General features: G+C 38.1%; 1 protein-coding gene across 1 annotated transcript; it reads left to right on the top strand.

The window, feature by feature from the left end:
* The first annotated feature begins 8,386 nt into the window (after positions 1–8,386).
* Positions 8,387–20,907, top strand: LOC120528008 (protein S100-A11-like). Its single transcript, XM_039751978.1, has 3 exons — positions 8,387–8,507; positions 18,435–18,616; positions 20,679–20,907. The coding sequence occupies exons 1-3, from the start codon at positions 8,492–8,494 to the stop codon at positions 20,829–20,831; spliced, it is 351 nt and encodes a 116-aa protein (XP_039607912.1). The 5' UTR covers positions 8,387–8,491; the 3' UTR covers positions 20,832–20,907.
* The last annotated feature ends 821 nt before the right edge of the window (positions 20,908–21,728 follow it).

Below are 21,728 nucleotides of genomic sequence, written 5' to 3'. Positions count from 1 at the left end.
TTCATATTTTCTTGTTCTTGTAATAATTCTTGCAGCAGCATTTTGGATTAACTGGAGGCTGTATTAAGAACAGTTTGAACATCCAGTGAACACCGCATTGCAGTAGTCAATCCTACTAGAAATAAATGCATGAATTCATTTCTCAGAATCCTGTTTATTTAGAAACGCCTTAATTTCCTAACATTTTTAAGATGGAAGAAACATGATTTGGACAACTTTGTAATATGCACTTTAAATGACATGCTAGAGTCAAAGATAACTCCTAGATTGCAGGCTGATTCAGTAAAATTAATGGGGATTCCAACTGAGTTAAATGATGACAAAATATTGTTGTGATCAGCGTCATTCCCTCCAACAATTAACATCTCTGTTTTATCTGTATTTAAAGACAAGTAGTTCTCATCCATCCACTCCTTTAATTCACTAACACAACTAATTAAAGACAACATCGGAGAAACTTCATTTGATTTAAATGAAAGGTATAACTGGGTGTCATCTGCATACGAGTGAAAATTAACATTATGTTTCCTAATGATAGATCCCAGTGGAAGCATGTAAAGTGAAAACAGTAAAGGTCCCAGTACTGAGCCTGGGACACCATATTGAACTTCTGTGTATAATGATGGAGTACTGTCAGCACATTTCTGTACATACTGGAATCGATTTGATAAATAAGAACTAAACCAAGTGAGCACAGTGCCTGTAAGCCCAACATCATTTTCTAGCCTGTGCAGTAAAATAGAATGGTCAATGGTGTCAAATGCTGCACTTAAGTCTAACAACATAATTACAGTGGAGTTTCCTTCATCAGAGGATATCAGAATGTCATTTACAACCCGTGTTAGTGCCGTTTCTGTACTATGACCAGTGCGGAAACCAAACTGGAATTTCTCAAATAAATTGTAAGGTGTGACTGAAGCTGACTGGCGACTACTTTTTCTAGTATTTTAGAGAGAAAGGGTAAATTTGAAATAGGCCTATAATTATTTAGCATGTGTGGGTCTAGGTCTGACTTTTTAAGTAATGGTTTAATGACTGACACTTTTAGTGCATCAGGTACTGTGCCATGCAATAATGAACTATTGATAATGTTTAGAATAGCTGCAAGAACATCCAATGCACTTTTTACTAGTTTTACTGGCACTAGATCTAGGGAACAAGTAGTGGGCTTCATTTTAGAAATTAAAGTTAAGACTTCCTGCTCAGTTACAGGATTAAAATTACTAAAGGACCTGAATGCAATGTGAGACAGGGTCTGCTAAGCTAGTATTTGGTTTGTACTGTGATGCTGAGATCTGGGATCTTATATTTTTAATTTTTTCATTGAAGAAGTTCGTAAAGTCTGTACTGCTGAAATTTGTTGGTATTTTGCACTGTAGATCTGAATATCCATTTGTTAATTTAGCCACTGTTCTAAACAGTACCCGAGGATTTTTATTATTGCTACCTACTATTGTAGAATAGTATTCTGAGCGAGCTTTAAAGAGTGCTTTTTTATATTTTTTAACACTCTCTGTCCATGCAATTTGAAAGATGTGTAGCTTTGTTGTTCTCCATCTGCGCTCCAGTTTTCGACACTCTAATTTAAGAGCCTGAGTGCTGTCATTTAACCAGGGAGAGTTTCTATATGTTTTGATCAGTTTTGTTTTAAGGGGAGCAACTGTGTCCAGAGCATCTCTCAAGGTCACATTATAATGATGAAAGTAATGCTTGCTTCCTCAAGAACTGTTGGGTCTGTAGATCATATCAGCATGGTGGTGAGATTAGTCAATGAATGTGTGTTTGACGAGCATGTGGTCTTTGGCTATTTCCTTTGAAAATAACAGAAAAGGAACTAAGGTACAACTGACTTTATTATTATCAGCTGTATAATGGTAGGGACACTCGTGTGGCAACTCTTGGTATTGAGAACACAAACTCAAAGGCTGATCAGATCAATTGAATCAATGTATAGAAGTTGTCCCAACTCACAGAACTTATACTGTAGTTGATGCAGTGAAAATATCATGTCTCTGTTTAACCTTCTTACCATTTTGGCCAGTTCACTTTAACTTTTTGATCTCCCAGTATTTTACTATTGGTACTGAGAACAGTGCCAGGACAATAAAGTCTGCAAAACCTGTGTGTTTATTAAACAAATAAACATAAAGGAGAGATGTATAGAGGGAGAACAATAAAGAACAAAATGACACAAAATATTCTTACTGGATTAATACAATGGTGATAGGGGGCTAAAATCTATCCTGGCAGCATTGAGCACAAGAAAGAACCAGCCCTGGACAGGGTGACAGTTCATCACAAAGCGCACTTATGCAAACACCCATACTCGCCTGGGTTCAGTTTCAAATTTACCATTGACCATCTTTAGGGATGTGGGAGTAAATGAAGAGTAACCATAGAATAAACCCATAAAGTGTGTGCAAGCTCCACGTGGACAATGACAGGCTGTCAGGCTCTTGTGGAGAGATGTACTATCACTTTTGCTTTGCTGTCTCACCCATGCATTTATTCAGTTTAGCTGCAGAAGACAATCTATACTAATAAAAGACAAAGCCCTCACTGACTGACTGACTGACTCACTCACTCACTCACTGACTCATCACTAATTCTCCAAGTTCCCGTGTAGGTAGAAGGCTGAAATTTGGCAGGCTCATTCCTTACAGCTTCCTTACAAAAGTTGGGCAGGTTTCATTTCGAAATTCTACGCGTAATGGTCATAACTGGAAGCTATTTTTCTCCATATACTGTAATGGAGTTGTGCTCGAAAGCCATGGGGGGCGGAGTTTCGTGTGACATCATCACGCCTCCCACGTAATCACATGAACTGACTGTCAACGCAGTACGTAGAAAACCAGGAAGAGCTCCAAAAAGCGCTGAAGAAAACATGCATTATATAATTGAGAAGGCAGCGAAACAATAAGAAGCGAGCGACTGACATATACAACCATATTCATGAGTGCTGCTACTTCGGAAACAAAGCACGGTGTAAACCTAAAGTTTAAAATAAGTTCATAGACAGGCTGCCGCTGGCGTTTGTCATGCCCACGGGTAATGCGGGATACAAGTTTAATGAGAGGATGCAGGATATAAACGAGAGTTTTGATCACTTTGTAACTAAGTTAAAATTGCAGGTGAAGGGCTGTGCTTATGCAAATTCGAGACTGTGTTTGTGGGGGATTGACAGTTAAGGCGGGTGGGGGAGTCACGTCATCATCTCCCCTCCCATTCACCTCATTTCGCTCTGAGCTGCGCTCCGCAACTAACGTAATGTTACGGAAGCGACTTTGTGAGGCTGCCACCAAATACTCACAGAAAAATCCACAAGTTAATACACACGCTGTCTCTACAGTTTCTCCACACTGAATCCTCCAGGCACTACTGTACTTACAAAAGGTTCCATTGACAATCGTGTTATGTTATTTTTAAAATGTTTCCTTTTCTTAGCACAAGCACAGCTGAGAACCTTCGATGCATGTGCTCCATAACGCGTTACAAAATCACGCATTTAATCACACTTTGCATTACAAGTAAAGGGGAACTTCTGTCAATGCATGTTTTCCTGGTACACCGATTACATTGATCAGCGCTTCCCGATTCATTTTACCCTCGCACCCCCTTGGTTTGAGAAGAAGTATGAAATAATATGAGGTTAACACAGAAAAACAGATCACCAATTGAAGCTTTATGAATAATCGATTCGCCATCAATAATTGTTTTGGTAAAGCCATACTCAGTGTAATCCTCCTTCCATTTTATAATTTTTCCGCCACTAGCCATGATTAAATGAACGGTAAAAAAGTAAGAGTGAAGCGAGGGTGACTTATTCAGGCAGGCAGGCGACAGCTCAATAGCTCGAATTTGGATATAAGTAGGTTCTATTTAGTCGCCAGAAATATCTTTGTTAGGAATGGAAGTTGAATTTAGTCTTTAAATTTCTATGGTAAAGAAAAAGTTCTGCAATGATGACTACATTTAACTACATAAAGTAAAAACTTGTATATATTAAGTCATTCCTGAATATATAAAGTCAAAACTTGAATATATAAAGTCAGCGCTGGAATATATAAAGTCAAAACTTGAATATATAAAGTCATTCCCAAATATATAAAGTAAAAACCTGAGTATATAAAGACGGCGTTGGAATATTTTGGAATATATAAAGTAAGCGCTGCAATATATAAAGTCAAAACTTCAATATATAAAGTCAGCGTCGGGATATACAAAGTCAGCGCTGGAATATCCATCCATTTTCCAACACCCAGAATCCGACCACAGGGGCACGGGGGTCTGCTGGAGACAATCCCAGACAACACTGGGCGCAAGGCAGGAACCAATCCTGGGCAGGGCACATGCAGCATTTTCAAAACATTAACCGAACAGTGTTTTTTTAATTTATTTTTCTGAATACGTTTTTGTTAACTTAGTTCAGCTCAGAGTCGTTTCAATCAATGGATTTTGACTTTGACTTTATATATTCAGGAATGAGTTTATATACTCCGATGTTGACTTTATATAATCAGGAATGACTTTATAAATTCCGACGATGACTTTATATATTCAGGTTTTGACTTTATATATTCAGACGCAGACTTTATATATTCACGTTTTGACTTTATATATTCCAGCGATGATTTTATATATTCAACTTTTGACTTTATATATTCAGAAAAAAGTTTGACTTTATATATACCGACGCTGACCTTATATATTCAAGTTTTGACTTTATATATTTGGGAATGACTTATATATATAGATATGACAACAACACTCATATCAATGACAAAACAATTACATTAACAATCATGTTACATTATTTTTAAAATGTTTCCTTTTCTTTTTCATAACTTCTTTAACACACTACTTCTCCGCTGCGAAGCTCGGGTATTTGGCTAGTCACTCCTAAAATGAAAGGTTCTAATGTTGCACTTTATTTGGTTGTGTGGCTCTTCATAGAACCATTGCTTATAAAGAACTGTGTTCTTTAGGGCTTCTTTGCATATTAAATTGGTTCTTCTGGCTTTGTAAAGGTTCCTAATAACTGGAAAAATAAGAAATCTTTAATATATAGTGGACTAACTTGCAGGATACATCAGATCAAGAAAATGTGAACTTAGCCTTAGCAGCAGTCCTTTTAAAATGATGAAGTCTCGAAATCTGCAGTTATCTGTTCTTGATGTAAATAATTAAATGATCTTCCTGTAACACTCATGAGTATGGTTCTCTAAGGAACCAAAAATAGTTCCCCTATAACATCACTCTGAAGAACCACTGTGGCACATTTATTTTTAAGAGTAACGGCGACTATTTAAAGTGAATTCAAGCACCATTTTTGAGGGTATGTTCACTGATGGAGATGCTGATGTCCTGGCTCATAATTTTGGTCTTCTCCATATTGATGATGAAACTAAAACTACATACATGTGCAAAGCAGTTGATGAGTCTATGGAGGCCCTCCTCAAAATGGGCGACCAGAGAATGATCTTCTGCAAATAACATTTCCTTGATTGGGGTTGGACAAATCTTGGTCTTTACTCTGAGCCAAGTAAGCTTCACTAGATTTCAATCACTTCAGTCAGTCACTTTAGAAGAGCTGAAGGCATATGATAGCATGGAGAAGAAGATAAAAAAGAGTACCTGAGCAAGAACACAACTCTGTTTTAATGCACAATTAATTGGTTGAGAATAGTGCAGAGAATAAGATATACCAATGGATACTGTCCTGTATATTTTAATGAATGGACATGATCATGCAGCCTGCTGGAGCAGTTTGAAAATGCCTCTTCTAATTACAAACTCAAAGGCTGATCAGATCAATTGAATCAATGTATAGAGGTTGTCCCAAATCGCAGAACTTATCTTATAGTTGATGCAATGAAAAGATCATGGCTCTGTTTAATCTTCCAGCCATGTAGCCTCATTGAAGGTACACAAATCAGTGAGGTTGTGTCTCCTTAGCTGGAATTCTCATGTGAGCATCTAAGTTTTCCTCACACATGTCAGAATTTCTCATGCACCACAGGCAACCCCTTACCCACTGGGTTTAAAGGTACCACAGTGCAGTGGCCAATCTTTTCATTGCCCAGTGTTTCCCAGACTTTGATTCCAGGCTGTTGTTTTATTTTCTTAAGTCTCCATGAAGCAGGAGCTAAAGTGTGCATGATCTTGCCTCTTAATGGACGGGTGTATCCATCCTTGCACAGCCATGCAAATTCTGCGAAACTACAAACCCACTGGAATGAAAAATTAAAAAAGAGATCTCCTTAATATCAAAAAATTAGATTAGAAAGAAATAAAATGTCTCACGCTGCTCAGATTTTTCTTCTCAGAAAAAAATAACCCAGTATTCTCAAGTGTCTTGAGTTTCAGCAGAGATCCCAGCAAAGTCATACAATGGGTTCAGATCTTAGTGTCTTGACATCTTTTTGCAATCAGAAAATATTTGCATTGTGTGCTCAGTAATACCCAATGAAATGTGTGTACAGTTGTTTGTGTTAATAAAACACTTTACTATAATCACAAAACTGTTGTCATTGCTTCTGAATAACAGTATTAGCTGCTCTTATTTACATTGTTGCGCTCCAGTTAGATCAAGCTCATTCTAAAGGAAAACTGTGGCATCATGGCTAAGACTTTAGACTTCAGACCCTGAGATTGTGGTTTTAAATCTCACTACAAACATTATGAGACTATGAGCAAGTCTGCCTGTGCTCCAATTGGAGAAACAAAAGACATGTTACGATGTTGTAAGTCACCTGGGAAAAATTAAGGCAAACAATAAGTAAAAAATATCTTGAAAGTGCCTCAGTGAGTGAGGAGCCACTTCAACCACCACTAATGTGTAGCATCCACCCGGATGATGCAACGGCAGCCATTATTGCACCAGTAATGCTCACCACATATTAGCTATTAGGTGTTGAAGTGGTGAGAGAGAAAGGGGGTGATTACAGAGCCAGAATGACTAGGCAGTGGTGGGCAATTTAGCCTGAACATCGGGATATACCCTACTGTTAACGGAGGATGCCCACGGATCTTTTGTGTCCACAGAGAGTCAGGACCTTGATTTTATATCTCTTCTGAATGATGACGCCATTTTCATAGCACAGTGTCTCAATCACTTCACTGAGACATTGGGACCCACATTCTGACTACAGGGTAAGCTCCCCCTGCTGGCCCCACCAACACCCCTTGCAGCAGCAACCCATTTTTTTCCTGGAGGGACTCCCATCCAAGTACATGGACCTGAACATGTGTAGCTTCAGATGGATGACTTCTTCTGAAGTGCATGTGGCATGGCTGCTGGCAAATCTCTTCTGGTTGTATTGGAATGGGCTGGAAACGCTGGGTGTATCAGTGGATGGATAGGCTATGTCAGAATTCAGTAGACACCGTTGGTGAAACTCCATGCTGGAGCTGAACTTGGTTTCTGCAGTTCTGATGAACAAAACCAAACAGCTATCACCATTTTTTCTTGAGTGGTAGCTAATGATTAATGGATCCCCTTAAGGGAGATAGGAGAGCATATTGGAAAATACAGAGATGCATCTGTTCGTCACATCCTGTATTATAACAGTTTGCTTCATCTTGATAAGACTTGAACTTGCCAATCACACTTTACTATGGAGGCTAAATTGAATACGTCTATTAGTCATTTACTTGTGCGCTGATAATAAGACCTTAACAACGGATTTGTTTGTGTTATGTATATATGTACATAAGTGACTAATGCAATAAACCCCGCTATTCCGAAAAGCAATGTGAAATCCTTACAAATGTTAAGAAAGTGAACGGTGTGAGTATTTCCTGAAGCACTTTAAATCATTACAAAAACGGATCGTAGTCTCTTTGTGATCTTAGGGATTCATTCTTAAAAATCAGAATTGATCGGCATGCATAAGCACAAAATACATTAAAAAGCACTCGAGGTCGTATTAGGTTAAGAGTGCAATTAAGCTCAGGAGACGCGGAACGGACTGAGAAGATGAACTGCCAAGAATGCGCATACAATAAACCCCACCCGACAGCGCCAAACGCTTGTTTAAGAAAGATCTACGTCCCGACTTAATGTTACAGTGTTAAGTGTCACAGTGAGCATGTTTAACGGGTGAAATAGTGCCAAAGTGTGAAGAGAATACGAAATAACTACAACGCAACGGCCATGCGCTCAATTCCAGACTTGCACCGCGTTTTAGGGTGTCTGATCTGAATTAGCGAGTTGGCAGCAGCCCCTCCACCTTTTTTAGATTATCTTTCATTATAGTGAGCCTCTAACGGAATGCTTGCACCGACAAGCAGAAGATGGCGCTTCCAGATTTTTCCATTTTCTTTTAAGAGGGTGTGTCATAATGTCCAACTTTTGCACAGTTTTAGGATGAGGAATGCGCAGGGAGGGGAGCTCAGCCCAGGGCGTTGCCACCGCCTTATATAAACTCGGAAACTTTCAACGTCTTCGCTCGCATCACACTGCACAGTCGTATACGCTGCTCGTCTCACAATGTCCAAACAGTGCGGTGAGTGGAAACCTTTTCTTTTTATTACACTTTTCAGGTAGAATTTGCAACGCTTTGCTTTAGGCATAGAATCCTGATTGGCAAAGGGCTGCGCTTAACATGGTTAAATATCGTAGTCTCGCAAACGGGGCGAAGTGAGAGGCAACTGCGCCAAATCTCTCAACCAGCAGCAGGAAGAAAGACTCCGTGATAAAACCGCATATCAGATAGAACTTATTATTGCATCACTGCATCGAAACGGCAGGGCTTTTTAAAACTAAACTGTATACGGAAGGATTTGTGAGTTTATGTGCCCTGCTGCGCTGGAGTGGCACACCATCCAAGGTTGTCAGTTTGTGAACTTTTTGACCCTTCGTTTAAAGCAGCTTGGTATGGAATTCATGATCTTTCATTGTTGCATCGCCGTGTCTTGTGTGCAGGTGTCTGGCATGAGCTGCACTATATAAAATACAGGATCCGCACTCGAACTGAATGCAACACTTGAGTGGGAGTAGCGAAATATAACACAGTATTCTTGTTAGACTTTTAGCTCTGTTCTGCTAGAAGCGCAAGCGCGTCTGCGTCCCGAACTCCTACACACTTTAAACGTCTTAAAGTAAGTTAAGCCAAAGAAAACGTTCAAAGGTTATTCCCGGAGGCGTGTTTAATGTAGGCATTTGTTTTCTTAGATTTTTTTTGTTTGTTTCAGTGGTATATGGTAATACTTTCATCGCAAAATTATGTGTTTAACAGTTCTAGGTTTTCGAGAACAGAATCGATGCTCCCCCGTCTCCATCCGGACACACCCGCTCTTCGCCATGGCAACAGAGTTGCGGTAACGGGCTGCAACTTACTAATCGCAAAGGGTGGGGTGGGGTTGGGCTGCTCAGTCTGTGATTCTTTGTTAATTATTACGGGGACAGACGACATGCCACGACATTCTAAAGCTGCTGTTTACTGTGTTTTTAATGTAAAAAAAAAACTTTGCATTTCTCTGCATTTTGTAGGTAATGGTATGAGATACACTTGTGAATTTACCTTTTCAGAATTCAAAAACATGTTTTTAAAGCCGCTTTTAATAAACAATTGTTTTTATGCAACGTTTGTTCATATTGCATTTGATACAGAAGCATTAGTGTGTGGTGCCTTCTGATAGACTGACTGACATGTCCTACTCGGCTACCAGGATCCCAATCTGAAGTGTTACTTAGTTAAAAAAACAGAAAGTTGGAAGGATGTATATATTTATTTAAATAATCATAAATGCAAGAGGTCTATTTTTAAAGTATACATAGAGAAAAGTCAAGCAAAATGACACCTATAATTGGCAAACTAAAAGAATACAATATGCAAGCTTTCGAGGCAACTCAGGTAATCAATGATTTCATCTTGCCTGAAGAAGGGGCCTGAGTTGCCTCGAAAGCTTGCATATTGTAATCTTTTAGTTAGCCAATAAAATGTAATTTTGCTTGACTTTTCTCTACATTCATAATGGCTAACACGGTACAACACCCTAGTACTAAAGTATATATAAGAATGGATGAGGCATCTCATATTCTGTGCGCCACTAAGAAGAATTTGACCCTTGATGACACTTGAGTAGGTTGTGTGGTTCCTTTGCTTGATAAAGAGCCATTTCATTCTAAGAACAGTTGTTTGCAAATGAAGTTGGTTCTTCAGGCTTAAAGGAAGTTCCAAATATGTGGAAGAAACAAAATGTTGAATGTACAGTATAGTAGGCCACCTACCTGGAGATGACAGGTCAAGAAACCTGATCTTAACCCGAGTTATTGTATTCAGCAAGAGTCTTTTAAAATTCAGGTGCCCACTGGCATTTCACAAATCTGTTGTCATCTATTAATGGCTGTTTGTGGTAGCTGTTAATAATTCAAATGAATTCTTCATGTGGATGGATCTGTTGGAAACCATTGCTATGAAGAACCGCTTTGGCACCTTGATTTTTAACAGTGCAGTTTCCATGGCTATTTCCCCAAAAAAGAACCGGCCCATTGTATAGTTCTTCAGAGTTTAAGTAAGATGGATTGCTCCTTAATTACAGATTTTCTGATTTTCTGGAATGAAATAGCTTTCAAAATCTCCTCACTAATTTCCAAATCTCACCTTTGTAAAATTTAGAAAGAAATTTAGAAAGAAAGGAAGACATGAAGACGTTTTGTGAGCCTTTTGTAAACACAGTGCAAACAAAGCTGTTATATTTTTCCAAATACTGCTCATGTATGTCTGCACATGGTTTTGATGGCTCTGAAGGATTAGATTTTTGCAGGTTTTGCTGCAGTAGCCGCAGCATTCTGGTGATTCAGCACAGCCACACCCTCCCTGGGTCGACTGTAGACAACGCCTGTGAGTCATTATAGGTATTAGCAAGGCAATTTAGAAATTAAAAGTATTACTTTATAAACATATTTCTTCCCCAGAAGAAGATTCACTTTAAAAATGTGACAGCATTCACCTCCTCCATGCCTGTAGGAATTTGCGTTAGTCCTTTAAATGTGTGGCTCCTTTGTTACATTCCTGCATGGCCTCACCCCTTAAGGCCTCCTGCCATTTCAGATGAGGTCATCAACTCCTGCGTGCAGAGTACACATTGTACCTTGTGAGTCCCGCCTTAAGAAGAAGAAGAAAAAGAGATGACATGCCTTTAAGAAAGGAGACAGAAACCCCCCTTAACACTTTACATGCTTTTTGTTGTATGTAGGCCCACCCTGTTTCTATATTTCTATACACACAAGACTGATTTACACAAGACGTAAGGAAAGCATCACCAGAGTGCACTTTTACTTGAAAACATTCAATTAGACTGTAAATTTAAAATAAGTGTTTAGCAAATTTTTATTCTGGTTAAATGTGGATGATACTCGTGGTTTTACAAGAACAGATCATTTGGTGAAATCATGAAATGAGTAATGTAGAGAAAAGAGCATTGTCATCTCTCCTTTAAAATGTATTTTGAAGTGATTACAAAATATGTGTGAACTGGTAAAATTTCCCCATTTTTTTCTGCAACATATTTGTGTCTAAGGTGAAATTGCCTCAGCATTGGAGTCTTATAGGACAAAGTACATTGCCTGAATTTATCACCTGCTGCTGTACTACAGCAGATTTTCTTTAATACTTCTTTAAATCAGTTTTTCTTTCAACAAAGCGAAATAGTATACAATCAAGCGGATAAAAGTTGCAGAACGTATACAACAAATTACCACAATATCAATCTAGAGAGATTTCCTTTAATACTAAATACAACACAGCATGCATCCATCTATTCATATAGATGTCTCAATAGAGCCAGCAGCTACGTTGGCTACCAGCCCTGGACGAGGTACCAGCCAACTACAAAACGCACTTCCTCACACACCGATATTCATGTTTTCATTTTGCTCATAACAGCAACTGTACTCACAAGGCTCACAATTAAGTACATAAAGCAAAAAGGGAAATCTGGCCGGCAGCTGAGGTCACATATTTTAACAAACCCTCTGTCAGAAAGAATGTTATCAGTAATAATGGAATTTAACAATCAGACACAGGAGGAAATCCATTACTTTTCTAAACCTTCATTATCATAGGTAGGAGTAAGGAAAGCAGCAATTGACAGATAATGGAGGCAGCCATGGCTTAAAACATTACGCCATCATGGGGAGCACTCCCACACTTTGGAGTCCCCACTTAACCAAACTGGGAAAATGTGTAGGTTTCTCACACACAGCACCTTAGCAAGGAACTGAATCACCATGAAGTGGCCACAACTATTTACTGTGTCACTGTGCTTCCTGTTATTAAGGAAGCAACCCTTCTGTTAGATAGTGCTCTTAAAATTTAATATCAAGTCAAATTATTTCAAAGTACTGTATACTTTACACAAGTATGAATATAGTTTGAGTCCAGGCACATTAAGGGTTTTGTTAGGCTTTGTTCCTAACTCACTAGTTCTCCTGACTAACCCTGAACAACAGAACAGAATGATTTCCGTTTCACTATGGAATATGGAATAACTGCAAATAATATAACTACTATAACAAACTTCTTAAAAGTATTTCAAGTATATCAGTATTTGTCCATGTTCTTAGTCAGCCCCATCTTCAAGGCACTTTGTGGCACTTTACAAATCAAACACTGGTGCCATGCAAAAGGAAATTATAGGTAGAGGCTTTTTCCAAACTAACATAAAATTAAAAAGACAGATGGAAAAAAAAAACATCATTTCAGGTCTTAATGCTAAATAACAAAAGCATTATGAATTGTACTTTGTGTTTAAATTTTCAGTGTGAACTTGACCTTGACTTCATTGTTTCCTTTTGCAGATGCAGGTTGATAACCATAATTATTAAAGTACAGGATGAATAAGAAGATTTAAATATAATCCAAGCACAGGAAATTATTATCTCAAGTTAAACACGATAAAGAACAATTTTAAGTTAGGAATCAAAAAGCACAAATGTCCTGGACTTAATGGCCATTTATAATAGCTAGGATTTCCTACCTGGCCTGGAAGACCCAAAACAGTCCAATTTATAGATTTTGCATCTGTTAGTTTTGCTTGTGCCTGATGCTCCCTGAAAAGTCTGAATCCTGCAAGCCTGAGTGAACAATGAATGAATTTAATTAGTGGGCGGCTTTGGCAAAGATACAAAAAGTTATGGAATGTGGCTTTGCTTGCAGCGTATGTCTATTTAAGGATGGCCTGCATGTCTTTACTACACAACACACAAAAACAAGACATGACTACAATAAATGGCCGTACACTTCTAGTAACCTCTTGAAATTGGAGTCCAAACATGCATTGTGCAACTCGTTGAAATCCTGGCAAACCCTGAACGCTTAGAAGCTCTCCAGCCGCTCCTCTTCAGCCTAGAAACCAAGAACGACCTTGCAATGAAGCAGCTTCTTGACCTGAGTCAGTTCAAAGCTGCACCCACTCTTAGGTATTGGGAGTTGGCTTTTTAGGTGTCAGTTAAGAAATGTCAACACAGTGATATGAAAAAAGGTGCTTTTGTTTGCTTAATGTACAAAGTAAGCGTGTATGAGCAGCATTAAGTTCCTTCAGAACATAAAATTGCAGCGTTTTTTAAATTGTCTGCAGGCAGTGTGGCATAATGGTTAAAGCTTTGGACATCAAGCCCTGATATTGTGGGTTCATTGTGTGACCATGAGCAAGTCAGTTCACCTCCAATTGGAAAAAGTTAAAGCAATGTAAACTGCTGTATCTGCAGTGTTGTAATGCTGTAAGTCCCTTGAGATAAAGGTGTTAGCCAAATAAGAAAATAACAATGTATTGGACCTTGCATTCCTGAATTGGATTGTTAAAAATGTACATGCGACTGTATGCAGGTCTATCTATCTATCTATCTATCTATCTATCTATCTATCTATCTATCTATCTATCTATCTATCTATCTATCTATCTACTGTACCATTTAAGTTGTCTCTTATAAATCAAATGCAGAAAACTTGCGCTATTGGTCAAGAGATTATGCTATGCTAACGCCCACCTGAGAGGGTAACCACGCAGCACACAGCCTTGTTTTCTATGTATTGTGCCTACTTGACCACACAGTAATACCCAAACTATTCCGAAGCAACATTTGCACGTTTTGTGTTTTTTTTGTATCTCACACCCTCACACCTTCATCATAATAGCATCCACTATCTACAATGGAACATTCGATCAGAAGAAAATATGAAGCTGATTTTAAATTATAAGTCGTTGACGTGGCGAAAGAAATTGGTAACTGCGCTGCTGCAACAAAATTCGATGTGTCTGAAAAACTGATGTGAGATTGGAGGAAACAAGAAGATGTAAAAAAAAATTTTAAGTGTTGCATCTTTGAACAGGCGTATAAGTCGGGGTCTGATTTTATGATCGATTTTTTGGGTTTCAGGACCCGACTTATACGTGACTATATACGGTATCTATCTATGTGTGGGTGTGTGTATCTGTGTGTGTATATAATTCCATTTATAAATTAAATGCCAAAAATGAGACATTTATACATATTATAGCAGAACAGACATCCCCCATCTCCTTTGGACCCAAACCACTAAATACTCCAGTTTGTGTCCCCACAGCCTTGTGAAGAAGACATTTGAAGGGAGTGCCACCTGACTGAAGAGACCATCCCAAACACAATGCTAATTAAGTGCTAATATGATGCAAAGCAGTTGAAGGTGCCAAGTGTGCTGGCACACTGCCAGAAGTGCATTGTAGTTACACCTAATGCTAATCAAACTATGATTTGTTACGCATAAGGATATTTAGTAGCTGGCACAGTGGTTAGTGTTGTTCCTTCACAGTTCTAGGAGACTGAGCTTAACTCCTAGCCCCCACCCAAACTTGTAGTTAGCAATGTCTCTCCATGGGTTTTCTTTCCTATACTCCGGGTTTCTCCCATATCTCTAGCACCTGTATGGTAGGTTAGTTGGTGAGTTCTGGGTATAATTGTGGCTGAGTTCTCTGTGATGTGTCCAGAGTTAGCTCATACGTTACACTCAGTACTGATGGACCTCCGCCCCTGTAGCCCTGCACTGGGTTAAGCTAGTTGGAAAATGGATAAATGAATAATTGATCAGTAAGATCAATAGCTGTCTTTTTGCATCAGTTTTACATCCATTTTTAGAATTCTTTAGTGCCATATATGCTTATGTATTTGATAAAGCTTCCATAGTCAGACTATTTTGTTTCCATGTGTAGTCTGAACATCCATTCCATCACAAACTGTTAAGGTTCTGTGATTCTTGAGATTTCTTCTTGATTTGCCTGGTGTTGTTACTAAAATGAATAAATGAAAAAGTAATTGAATATATAAAGAAACAGGCAAAAAAACATGCATTCAGTGCTACAATTAACTATTTGTGCTCATATACAATTGTTTTATTATTTATTGCCATGTTTCACAATACATATATTTATTTATTAAAACTTTTACTAAAATACTCCTCCATCTGCTCCACAACCTAGCCATGGACAAGCAAGTTAGAAGATTAATGGAGTGTTAGATATTTTACCATTCAGTTGAGCCATTCATCCATTTTCCAAACCTTTTATCCAGAGAAGGATGACAGACGTGGAGCCATCCCAGTAAGCATTGGGAACCAGGCAGGAACAATCCATGCCAGGATGTTTCCATAAATTGTGAATCTTCTTTTTTATGGAAGTGACCTGGCTACAGATTACTACATTATCTAGGCTGGACTTGTCACACGTATGTTTGGTGCATCAGTGCATGCAAGACACAGTGGTGGTCTCTCCACATGGGGGTTTCTTAAACAAGTTCTGATATCACTAGGGCTCTTGAGCAATACTTTGTTTCCATTTTGATTACTGTTTGAAGGAATTTGTTGGTGAAATCATTCTTCATTAATATTTATAAGTTATTTTGTATTAAAATGTTATTATCATAAGGTAACAAATCTTTTAGAATGTAATAAAAAGCAAATGATATACAAATAAGTGAAATCTTAAGGTTGCAGATGATATGTAAATTCATGTATAAAGTTGCCAGTCCTGCTCTTCCACATACACACTCACACTCTCTCAAACAATTTAGAGTCATCCATTTACCTAAATCTGAATTTCCCAGAAGATGAGAAAATTCAAACAAAAGTAAACCTGGAGTTTGGAAGTCTGACTGGGGGTGTGCAATACAATATTACATTTCTATGTAATAATAATGATAATAGTATATGTTTGTTTTTGTAGCTTTATGCCATTATTTATTCCATCCCGATATGACTCTGGGCTAGAGGGTCAAGGTAAATTCTTTCCATGTTCCTCCAGGGATGTAGATTTCGTTTGTAGTGTGCTCCACAATGGACTGCTAATTCAAAACAGGGTTGAATTGGATAAGAAAACAGGTTATTGCAGGCCTGTAATTCTTTGCAGATTCCGTTCAAAATATTGTTAAGCTTTGAAAAAACTATATAGATTTCATAAATTATATTGAACTATTAGCACTGTAAAATAACAAGAATACATCTTAGATTTTGCAGACATACATTTAGGGCCCTGTTCAAGAAATTGCTTTTGTGCTGTTGTAAGTGTTCAGTTTCCTGTTGGTCAGCCTATTCCTAGAATCAGTAGACTCCGAAAATCAGTTGACCCAACTCTCTTAGGTTCACCATTTTGTTTTCCTTCTTGGATGCTCTCTTGTTATTTGGCCATAAGCAGGTAGCTTTTTTAGTACTTACTGGTAGATGTAGCTGTTTAAATGTATTTACTGCTGAACTCAAGTATAAGCTTGTTGTCAGCCCTGGAAGAACTCATTATTAAAATAGCTGCAGCTACAAAGCATACAAACCATGGTCACCATATTTTTTACAGATTGATAAATATGACAGGCACTCTATGAGTTACATAAGTAGAGAATACTTTATTGATTCCTGAAGAGAAACTCACTTTTTCCAGGAGCAACACAGAACATAGTACAAAACAGCAGAAACAATTTCACAGCGACATAACTGCTAACTGTTTTAGAGGTTGTCAGGCATCAGTCTCATTGCACCATATGGCAAATGCAATGCATGCGTTGAAATAAGGATAAACTGGGCAGAGGCACTTGCTTTCAGAGTCTGCCCCTCTCTTCTCTTTGGCCTGCCTATGTATATAAGAAGGGTAGAGCAGAAGACAAGATTGGGCATTTGAGATGTCGGTAGGGGTCTGAGGCATGTCAGAGGACCATGGAAAATGGGGTTCAAATGGATTTTCTTATGTACTTTATACTATAAAATCACCAAGTTAGTACAGAGCAGTGAGAATTAAGTATTTCACATACAACAATTTATGGTGTCTTTCAGAAATTAAGGGCCCATGTAACCTCATGGAGGGCATTTTTAAAGGAAAAGCTAGTTAATGTTATCTGGATAATGTATAATAATCTGGTTAATTTTATCTGGAAAAATTACAACTGATGCCTTTAGCAAAAAAAAAATACATAATTTTTTACTAGAATACAAATATTACAGTCTCACCTACATTGTTGTAGTTGCACCTATGTTTTTTTTTAGAATCCTTTTTCCAACTTTTTATAAAAATGAAAGTAGTTCAGTTCCAAACAGTGGGATGTCATGGAATAATTAAACCAGTGAGGCCCCATGATCTTCTAAGATATTTCCATCCATCTTTTTATTCTCAAACCTGCTTCTTCCAGTTCAGAATTGTACATAAGTCAGGACTCTCGCTCGGCCTTGGGTGGTCACCAGTCTTCTGAAGGGCACAGTCACGGACTCTTCTGTCCCTGCTCTCACTAGGCCAGTTCAGAATCACCAAGTAGTCGAAAGTGATCATGCATAGATTTATCTTCTATATGAATACTCCATAATGTACTCAGAAAAATGAGCCCAGGCAGGCTGACCAGTACAGACTACATTGTTCCTCGTTTTCTCGCTCCAGCATTGCTACTCTTTCAGTTGGTGCATTTTAGAAGTTTTTGAAATGAATGTAATCTAAAAGTGTGAATGCACAGTTCTTAGTCACTAAGATCAGAGAAAGCAAAATATTTGTTTGTCTGTTCCTTAAAAGCTTATTGTTATTGTTTTCATGTCTGTGCAGTAAGGTAATGACAGGCTTTCACTAATTGTTGCACGGGACTTTGTTTAATGTTTCTGTCACAGATAGTGGGTGGCCTGGGTTGTCAGGTCAAAGTTAATTAAACTACTTGTATTTTTCTCTGATTTATACTAGACTGGTGTAAATCAGTTAGTTGTGTTTTCTCAAGGTAGGTTCCATCTCTCCACAGTCCAGCAACTGAAAGTACCATGTTCATGAATTGGGTGGAGGGATGGATGTTTTCTCCAGGTGCATAGGCCTGGTCAGATGTGCTTTCTACATTGTATTGTGCATTCATCTTTTACTTCTGTCTTATATTAATAAGGAAATACATTTCAGTAAATGATTGACTAATTTTGTGCTTTCCTGTCTGTTTTGTTATGTGCTAGGAGGTCCAGGTGCGGGTGCAGGTGCAGGTGCAGGTGCCAGAGAACCCACTGCACTGGAAAAATGCATGCAGGGTATAATTGAGGTCTTTCACAAGTATGCAGATTCGGATAAAGACTGTCAATACCTGAGCAACAAGGAGTTTAAAGAAATGCTGAAAAACGAGCTGCCATCTTTCATTGCGGTAGGTGCTTCTCATTGTTAAAATCTGGGTCTGACACAAGTGAATAAAACATTAAAGATTTACCCAAAAACTGGAAATGATAACTGAAAAGTAGTAGTTAGTTCCTGACAGAGATGTAACTTATGCATCTATTAAAATCTATTACATCTAATAAATTATGTAAAAAGCCATATTGAGGAAGTAGGTTTTTTAAACGTTTCACGGTATTAGCCCAATGCATATCTGTTGGTAAAGCATTCCAGATTTATGGTACATAAGAGCAAAAGACCACCTCAGCAGTTCTTTTATGCTCAACTCTTGGAATAAGAAGCAAACCAGTGTTTGAGGATCTAAGATTACAAAAGGAAGGGATGAGCAATCCAAAATATAAGAGGAAGCAAGGTTTAAAAATAAAAGGACAAGTGTCTGTGTGTCCGTCTGGTTGCTTTGTCTCTTTCATTCCAAAAAATGGTGTATCACAAACATTGTTAGTAATAAAATGCACCACATTTGTCATTCTAACAGACTATGCATCATAAACATTTAACACTTCTTTTACAAATGCCATACCAAACGGCATATAACAGAGACATATGCATTGCACACAAGGTCTGTGTTGAATACTTGTATTTCAAAACTAACCTAAGATGGGTAGCACAGCTAGTACCTTATATATATATATATATATATATATATATATATATATATATATATATATATATATATATATATATATATATGTATATTCATTTTTCATCATATAAGAGGTCTAACTCTTACAGTGATTCTTACATGAAAGAATGCAGTCTTAATAATGTTGTTGAACTGCAATTTGAAGCTAAGAATCAAGTCCTTGATAATGTAAAGAAGGCGCCTTCAAAGAATTTGAAATTAAAACAATATTTTCGATATCCGGTTATCAGCTTCCTTGATATAATTCAAGGTTGCAGGAGGCTGCAGAATATCTTGGCAGCATTGGGCACAAAGTATAAACCAGTCCCAGAGAGGGTGCAAGTCCACTAGAGAGCATAATCACATTTATCTACGCTGGGCCTCCAGCTTAGTTCATCTGCACACGTCAGGATGAAAACTGAAGTCCCTAGAGAAATATAAAAACCCACACAGCCACAAGTACAGTGTGCAGTTTCTCAATGAATTTTGCATATTAAGATAATCTAGAACCATGTTAGCAAGAGTGAAAGGGAAGGTGTACAGGACGGTAGTGAGACCAGCTATGTTATATGGGTTGGAGACGGTGGCACTGACCAGAAATCAGGAGACAGAGCTGGAGGTGGCAGAGTTAAAGATGCTAAGATTTGCATTGGGTGTGACGAGGATGGATAGGATTTGAAATGAGGACATTAGAGTGTCAGCTCAAGTTGGACATCAGAGAGGTGAGATTGTGTTGGTTTGGACATGTGCAGTGGAGAGATGCTGAGTATATTGGGAGAAGGATGCTAAGGATAGAGCTGCCAGGGAAGAAGAAAAGAGGAAGGCATTAGTGAAGGTTTATGGATATGGTGAGAGAACATGCAGTTGGTGTGTTTAACAGAACAAGATGTAGAGGACAGAAAGATATGGAAGAAGATGATCCACGGTGGCAACCCCTAACGGTAACAGCCGGAAGAAGAAGATAATCTAGAACCATGAGTGTCAGACGTTAAAGGCCTCCAGTTAAAACTCTCTCCTCATCCGCAGACCACATTCTTGCTACAATATGCTGCAAGTCTCAGCTTTGGTCTAAATGTAGAACCAGAAATCATATTATTTTGTGGATTAACATTGCATTTCAGAGGTTCCATGGTTCATTATAGTATACTGCCACAAGGTCCTTTTTAAAAATAAATGCTGCTCTCTGGTTTATTATAAAAAATAAAAATGTTTCCACTCACCATTATCTAAGAAATGTTATTTACAAACAAACCCCTATTGAATTATACCTCACTAACTTTATTTGAATTCCGCCATGCCGTTCTTCATAACTAATGAACTTTTCCTCTCATGGAATTGTGTTTCAGACACAGCTTTTGCGTCTACTCTCTTAGCAGTCACTATTTTATTTTTTTACTTGCTCTAATTTCAGGCCCAGAAGGACCCAAATGTTGTGGACAATTTGATAAGAAGTCTGGATGATAACAATGACAACAAAGTGGACTTCAAGGAGTTTTTGAATCTGATTGCAGGGCTCTCCTTCTCGTGTGAGAGGATGTATGCACAGAAGAAGATGAAAAAGTGAATCTGCCTCTGGCAATGTGTACAAAATGGGCAGACTTTGTCTTTTATACCAATAAACAGATTGTCTGGCTTTGTCATTTTTCAGTATATTTTTTTGTCTCTGTTGGAGCACATCATTTGTGACACCCCTAAAGCGGTGGTGACATTCCTTTATTGATCAAAGTATCCATTCATTTTGCTAAAAAGGCACTAATATGAATATCTCTGAATAACATGTTGAACAAAATACCTGACTTTTTAATTTTTTAAATGATTAGGCATTAAAATGCTTAATATTGTTCAGAATATTTATTTGGATTTTTGTAACCTTGTTACAGATAATGGATGAAAATGCATATTTTTAGATTGCAGAGTTTATTTTGGGCAAAATATTTCTAGCTGGATATGACACTTTTCACAAATTCCAGTTTAATACTGGGCTGACACTTTTTAAACATAAGCACACACATTATATTGTCATTCCTTCCCATACCTCACACAGCTTCCTAGCTGTACAAAAATCATAGATCCTGCTTTTTAGGCCCATGTCTTGCTCCCTATAGCTCTGTGTGGAGTTTGCATGTTTTCCTGTGTGTATGTGAGTTTACCTTCCAAATCCTGAAGGTGTGCAGGCTAGGGTAACAAATGACTTTAAATTGAAGCCGTGTAGGTGTGTACATCACTGGACCTTCTGATGGACTAGCAGTCTGCTCCTGGCTTTTGTCTAATGCCATTGGGATAGGCTTCATTACCCATAACACTGGATTGGGTTAAGTAAGTTTGAGAATGTTATGGTGGTCCTTACAAATTGAAATCATAACTTTATCCTGCACTATGGAATATTGAGCAACGTGGTGGCCTCCTGTAGAAGCTAATGCTGCTGCCAAGAATCTGCTTTGAATCCCAGCCTGTTGCTTAC

The sequence above is a fragment of the Polypterus senegalus genome, chromosome 1 (assembly GCF_016835505.1).
Source record: "Polypterus senegalus isolate Bchr_013 chromosome 1, ASM1683550v1, whole genome shotgun sequence".
NCBI lineage: Eukaryota > Metazoa > Chordata > Cladistia > Polypteriformes > Polypteridae > Polypterus > Polypterus senegalus.
The sequence above is the reverse complement of the archived record's forward strand: the minus strand, read 5'-3'. Positions and strand labels throughout refer to the sequence as shown.